The 6,714-nt window shown below is 41.5% G+C and overlaps 2 protein-coding genes across 2 annotated transcripts; both read left to right on the plus strand.

The window, feature by feature from the left end:
* Positions 1-274: 274 nt before the first annotated feature.
* LOC112501983 lies at positions 275-1,066 on the plus strand. The gene has a single exon (XM_025105780.1). The coding sequence runs from the start codon at positions 275-277 to the stop codon at positions 1,064-1,066; it is 792 nt and encodes a 263-aa protein (XP_024961548.1).
* Positions 1,067-1,717: 651 nt separating this feature from the next.
* On the plus strand, positions 1,718-2,695 carry LOC112501984. Its single transcript, XM_025105781.1, has 2 exons — positions 1,718-2,353; positions 2,456-2,695. The coding sequence occupies exons 1-2, from the start codon at positions 1,718-1,720 to the stop codon at positions 2,693-2,695; spliced, it is 876 nt and encodes a 291-aa protein (XP_024961549.1).
* Positions 2,696-6,714: the final 4,019 nt, after the last annotated feature.

Consider the following 6,714-nt stretch of genomic DNA (forward strand, 5'->3'; position numbering starts at 1 on the left):
AAGGCCAAACGGAGGAAGAAGAAGAGAAACCCCATTTTGAGCATGAAGAATCGGTCATCAAGACTGAAAAGAAGAAATGGCAAATCCTGACCACCCTTTGAGGGAATGGGCAGCACCCAACGTCGCCGAGCAACCTCTTTGCATCACCTATCCGACATAAGAGGTAAATGCTAAACTTAAAACTAGTTTAATACACTTACTACCTCATTTTCATGGTTTAGCTAACAAAGACCCATACAAGCACATGACCAAGTTCCACATGGTATGCTTAGGGATGAAGCCACAAGACACGACGGTGGAGAATCTCAAGCTGAAGGCATTTCCATTCTCCCTAGTTGACACAACTAGGGAGTGGCTTTTCTACTTACTGGTGGGATCCATTACCACTTGGGCACAGATGGTGAGAGCATTGCTTGACAAGTACTTTTCCGCATCCAAAGCCGCCGGGCTTAGAAGAGAGATATATGGGATCAAGCAGAAGAACATGGAGTCATTATACGAGTATTGGGAGCGCTTCAAGCGCCTTTGTGGAAGTTGTCCTCAACATGATATTTCTAATGAATTAGTAATTCAATATTTTTATGGAAGTTTGCTACCGAGGGAGAGAAAGATGATGGATGCCACGAGCGGAGGAGCTATAGTGAACAATACGCCAACTCAAGCGAGGACCTTGATAGATACCACGGTGGAAAACTCCAAAATATTTGGAGTACGAAGTGACATTGGCCATGGCGCTAGTGAGGTACATGTTAAATCTTTAGAAAATAAAATAACTGATTTGACTAACCTTGTGAAACAGCTTGCCATGGGTAATATGCCTCAAGTCAAGGCATGTGGATTTTGCTCATTAGTGGCACACCCCACCGATGCATGTCCGACTTTACATGAAGAAGAAGAGCAAGTGAACGCCATTGGGGGTGGCAACTTTCAGAACTCAAGCAACCGGGCTACCGACCCTTTCTCGAGCACATACAACCCCGGTTGGAGGCAAAATCAGAATCTGAGCTATGTCCTGAGGCAAGGACAAGAACAAGGTCAACAATTTCAGCAAAGAGGTTCATTCTAGCCGCCTCAACAATTTCAATCTCAACAACTCCAAGCACCACCAGGATTTTAGCAACAACATCAACCGAAGGCACCATTTCAGTCGGGTACCCAACATCAACATCAAGTGTCACCGCCAGCTTCTAGTGGCTCAGATATGTCATTAGAGGATGTAGTTAAGTCTATGGCTGCTTACATGGTGAAATTACAACAGGAAACTCAAGCGAGTATTCAGGACCTTCAGACCATCGTTGGCCAATTAGCAAACAAAGGTAAATTGTCGTCTCAAATAGAGACAAATCTAAAGGCAAAAGTGAATGTCGTCACTTTGATAAACGGGAAGGAGCTTCAAGAGGTTGGAAGGAAGAAGAAAGAAAAGGTTCACGAGGAAGAAGAAGAGTTAGAGGTCAACACATCCACTTTGGGTGCAAAGAATGTCAAAGAAGAGGAGGCAAAAAAAACACCCGAAGTGATAGTTCAAAGACCGCCATTTCCGAGTCGGTTCGAGAAGACAAAGTAGGAGAACAAAGAGAAGGAGATCCTTGACACATTCCAGAAAGTTCAAGTAAACATCCCTTTATTAGATGCAATTAAGCAAGTTCCTAGATATGCTAAGTTTTTGAAAGAGCTTTGTACAAATAAAAGAAAACTAAAGGGTAATGAAAAGATAAGTATGAGTCAAAATGTGTCAGCTGTTTTGCAAAAACAGTTACCACCAGAGTGTAAAGACCCATGCATGTTTACCATACTATGTAAGGTAGACAATGTCTCATTAAATCAAGCCATGTTGAACTTGGGGGCATCAATTAATGTTATGCCATATGCCATTTACTCATCTTTGGATGTAGGGCCCCTAAAGCCAACCCGTGTTGTAATCCAACTAGCGGATAGATCTATTGTTTACCCTAAAGGGGTATTAGAGGACGTGTTAGTTCAAGTGAATGAATTGGTCTTTCCGGCAGATTTTTATGTTATAGATATGGAGGAGAAAAATGCCTCCAAGGCCGGTATGCTTTTGCTAGGTAGACCATTTTTGAAAWYCTCTAAGACWAAGRTAGAYGTYCATAGTGGTAGTTTGACCATGGAATTCGATGGCGAGATGATTAAATTTAATATATATGATGCCATGCGATATCCGAGTGAAGTTTCATCTTTATGCTTTGTTGATATTATCGAGTCCTTATCTGACATTATGTTTGATCTATCTAATGAGGATGTGTTAGAAGTGATTCTAGACAATTATTTAATGAATGAAAGTTTGAAGAAGATTGCCCAAGAGTACAAGCTTGATGATGATTTTGCAGAATTGGTGTCTTGGATGGAGAAAGGGTGAGCACCAAAACCAAGGTATGAAGTTTCTAAAATATATTTTCCTTTATCTCACACTAGACTTTTTTCTTCTATTGAACAGGCACCCAAGATAGAGTTGAAGACTCTACCACATCATCTGAAGTATGCCTATTTGGGAGATAAAGAGACCCTTCCGGTGATCATATGCGCCACACTATCACCGAATGAGAAAAGAGAACTTGTGGATGTTTTGAAGGAGCACAAGAGGGCAATTGGATGGACCATTGCCGGCATCAAGGGCCTTGGTCCTTCACTTTGCCAACACAAGATTCTATTAGCGGAGGAGTACAAGCCATTCTGAGAAGCGCAAAGAAGGTTGAACCCACCCATGATGGAAGTTGTCAAGAAGGAGATACTCAAGATCTTTGATACCAATATGATCTACCCAATCTCTGACAGAAGTGGGTAAGCCTGGTCCAAGTAGTCCCTAAGAAAACTGGCATTACTATGGTAGAGAATGCCGAAGGTGAGTTAGTGCCCACCCATGTTCAAAATAGGTGGAGGGTATGTATTGATTATCGTAAGCTTAATTCATCAACTAGAAAAAACCACTTTCCCCTTCCATTTATAGACCAAATGTTAGAAAGGTTAGCCGGTCCTACTGACTATTGTTTTTTTGGATGGTTGTTCAGGTTTTCATCAGATATCGGTGGCGAGAGAGGACCAAGAGACGACCATGTTCACCTGCCCCTTCGGTACATTCGCCTATCAGAGGATGCCTTTCGGTCTTCGCAATGCACCAGCGACATTCCAACGATGTATGATGAGTATATTTTCAGAATATGTAGAGAACATTATTGAGGTTTTTATGGACTTTCACAGTTTATGGTGATTCGTTTAGTTCATGCTTAGATAACTTGACCAAAATTTTAAAGAGGTGCATTGAAACTAATTTGGTTTTAAATTACAAAAAATCTCACTTCATGGTTAACCAAGGTATAGTACTTGGTCATGTTATCTTGGAAAGGGGTATAGAGGTTGACAAGGCAAAGATCGATGTCATAAAATCCTTGCCTTACCCCTCGAGTGTCAGAGAGGTCCGTTATTTTCTTGGTCATGCAGGTTTTTACCGGCGTTTCATTAAAGACTTCTTAAAGATCACTCGACCCCTTTGTGAGCTTCTACAAAAAGAGGTAGACTTTGTCTTCAATGAGGTATGTAAGAGTTCATTTGATTTATTGAAAGATATGCTTACTTCTGCCCCTATCATTCGACCTCCAAATTGGCAATTGCCATTTGAGATTATGTGTGATGCTAGCAATCACGCCTTCAGAGCGGTATTGGGACAGAAAGATGGTAAGAGCTCTTATGTTATCTATTATGCATCACGATCACTTGATAGTGCACAATGCAACTACGCAACCAACGAAAAAGAGTTGCTAGCAGTTGTTTTTTCTTTAGAAAAGTTTAGATCTTATCTGCTTGGCACTAGAGTGATTGTCTTTTCAGATCATGCAGCATTGAAGTTCCTGCTCGAGAAGAAGGACACAAAGCCACGGTTTCTCTTACTCCAAGATTTTGATTTGGAGATTAGAGATAAGAGCGGAGCTGAAAATTTTGTTGCCGACCACCTTAGCCGGCTAGTATTGGATGGTGAGCCAAGCCCACTCACTGATGAGTTTCTAGATGAGCACCTTTTCTCCGTTTTGGGCGAAACCCCATGGTATGAATACATCATTAATTATTTGGTTTCAAAGAGCTTCCTACGTGAGTTATCTAGACCCGATAGAGAAAAGATTAGGAGAGAGGCTCGTCTCTATATGTGGGACGAACCATACCTTTGGAAACATTGTTCGGACCAAGTTATCTGGCGATGTGTGCCCCAAGGGGAGTTTYAGTCTGTTTTACAGTTTTGTCACTCCCACGCTTGTGGGGGCCACTTCGGCCATAAGCGGACATACTGGAAGGTACTTGAGTGTGGGTTGTATTGGCCRACCCTTATGCGAGATTGTTATCGCTTTTGTAAGAGTTGCATGAGGTGTCAAATGACGGGAAACATTAGTTTCCGGAATCAAATGCCCCAATTTCTTATGCTAGTATGTGAGATTTTTGATGTTTGGGGCATGGATTTCATGGGACCCTTTCCCGCATCTTGTGGTAATCTTTACATTATTTTGGCCGTTGACTATGTCTCAAAATGGGTTGAGGCAAAGGCCACTCGAACTGACGATTCTCGTGTAGTTGCAGACTTGGTCAAATCTCACATATTTTTAGGTTCGGGATGCCTAAGGCCATCATCAGTGATCGAGGCACCCATTTTTGCAACAAGGTCATCGACACGGGTTTCTAGAAATATGGGGTTATCCACCACATCTCCATCGCCTACCATCCACAGTCAAACGGACAAGCCGAGGTAATAAATAAAGAGATCAAGTCCATATTGGAGAAGACCGTGAATCCCAATTGGAAAGACTGGAGCTTAAGGCTTACTGACACTTTGTGGGCTTATCGTTCGGCCTACAACATGCCTATAGGTATGTCTCCTCCCGGTGGAATTAGAACATAAGGCGTATTGGGTGGTGAAGACGTGAAATATGGATTTGGATGAAGCAGGATCTCATAGGAAGCTTTAAATTCAAGAGTTGGAGGAGATACATAATGATGCCTACGAAAATGCTCGCATCTATAAGGCGAAGACCAAGGCATTCCAAGATTCTCGTATTTCATGTAATTTTTTCACTAAAGGTCAGAAAGTTTTCCTCCATCACTCTAGATCAAAGTTATTTCCTGGTAAGTTAAGGTCCAGATGGATAGGRCGTTTTGTTGTTTTAACTGTTTTTGAGCATGGTGCAGTAGAAATACAGAGTCTATCTACGGGGCAGATTTTCAAAGTTAACGGCCATAGGCTAAAATCGTTCTATGAGGGCTTTGATGGAGGGGATTTAAAGAGGGTATCTTTGGACATGCCAAGCTACAAGAATTGAACTGAGTATGGTCTAGCCAAAGACATAAAAGAAAGGCGCTGCGTGAGAGGCAACCCACGAATTTCCATTTCTTGTTCTTTATTTCTTCCAGTTATTTAGTTTGCTTTTAGATTCTCCAATTTCACTCTTGGATTTCTGTCTTCTCAAGTTCACTCCAGATGTTGGACACTTGAAGAGACACACCTATCTCAATAGATTCTTACATTGGGAGGTCACTCATCAAATAAGGGGAGTTTTCTATTTCTTTTCCTTCATTGCTTAGAGTGTCCTCTACTTATTGCATACCTTAGTTGTTTTAATAACCTTAGTGGTAGATTTCACCTTGGTAGATTTCTCAGTCTTGGCTACTTTCTTGCCCTTGGCTGAGGCACCATCCTTGGCGGCAGAAGGACACTTACTGCAATATGTGTAGTTTCACCACAGTGTCTATACTTTCTATAGCTGAAGCTAGCTTTAGAGCCAGGAAGTACCAAAGAAGAAGGGGGATAAGGATTCCCTTCTCATTTGTTCTAGGAGGAACTTTTGAGGATTTGGAGTCCTTAGGTGAAACATTCACCTTGAGCTTAGACTTAGATTTATGAGAAGATTCAGATATCTTGATCCCTGAGGAAGAAGAAGGTGCATAAGCTGAAGAAATAGATTTAGATATATGTGACTTGTTATTCTTCTTAGAAAGAGGTGTTGCGACAATGGATTTACCTTTGTCTTTGCAACTTGAACTCGAAGGAGTCCCTTCAAGATGACTCTCAGTAAAAGAAGACTGAGAGGAAGAAGTGTTAGGAATAGAAGAGATGAAGGTACCAAACTTTAGCATGGACCTGTCTGTGACACTATCTTCCTGATCATAAGAGAAGCCTAGACCAGTCTTTATCTTGGCAGGGATCAGAGCGTTAATGATCTTAGAGGCTTTGACAGAGGCTTTACTCCATCCTTCAATGGTAGCCTTTTTAGCCCTAAGTTCAGCAACTGCTTGCTCACGCTTAGCAATAGCCTGTTCGCGTTCATTAGTGATGGTCTGGTTTATAATAACCTGATCTTTAAGATCTTCTTTGATCTTAGTTAATTCTTTGATCTTGGAATGACAAATCTTCAACTATTCTTGAAGATCAAGATTAAGCATTTTTGCTTTAGATTTTCCATTTAGGGCATTGTAAGGTTAACTGTCAACGTATCTAACTCTGATAGGCTAAAAGAAGAAGAAGAAGAGGGTACATTCAGGAGACATACCTGAGTAGGAGAGGATGATGAGGGATCATGAGAGGTTGACGTCTCAGAAATTTCTTCCTTGACCTCCTTATCCATTAAACAAAGATAGGTCGTGTCTTCCTCATCAGAGGATGGTTCATCAGAGAATATGCCCAGTCATGCTGTTCAGCTACAAGACCTTTGGCTTTTC

Source organism: Cynara cardunculus, unplaced genomic scaffold (genome assembly GCF_001531365.2).
Source record: "Cynara cardunculus var. scolymus isolate 2C unplaced genomic scaffold, CcrdV1 Un_Scaffold_783, whole genome shotgun sequence".
Classification (NCBI taxonomy): domain Eukaryota; kingdom Viridiplantae; phylum Streptophyta; class Magnoliopsida; order Asterales; family Asteraceae; genus Cynara; species Cynara cardunculus.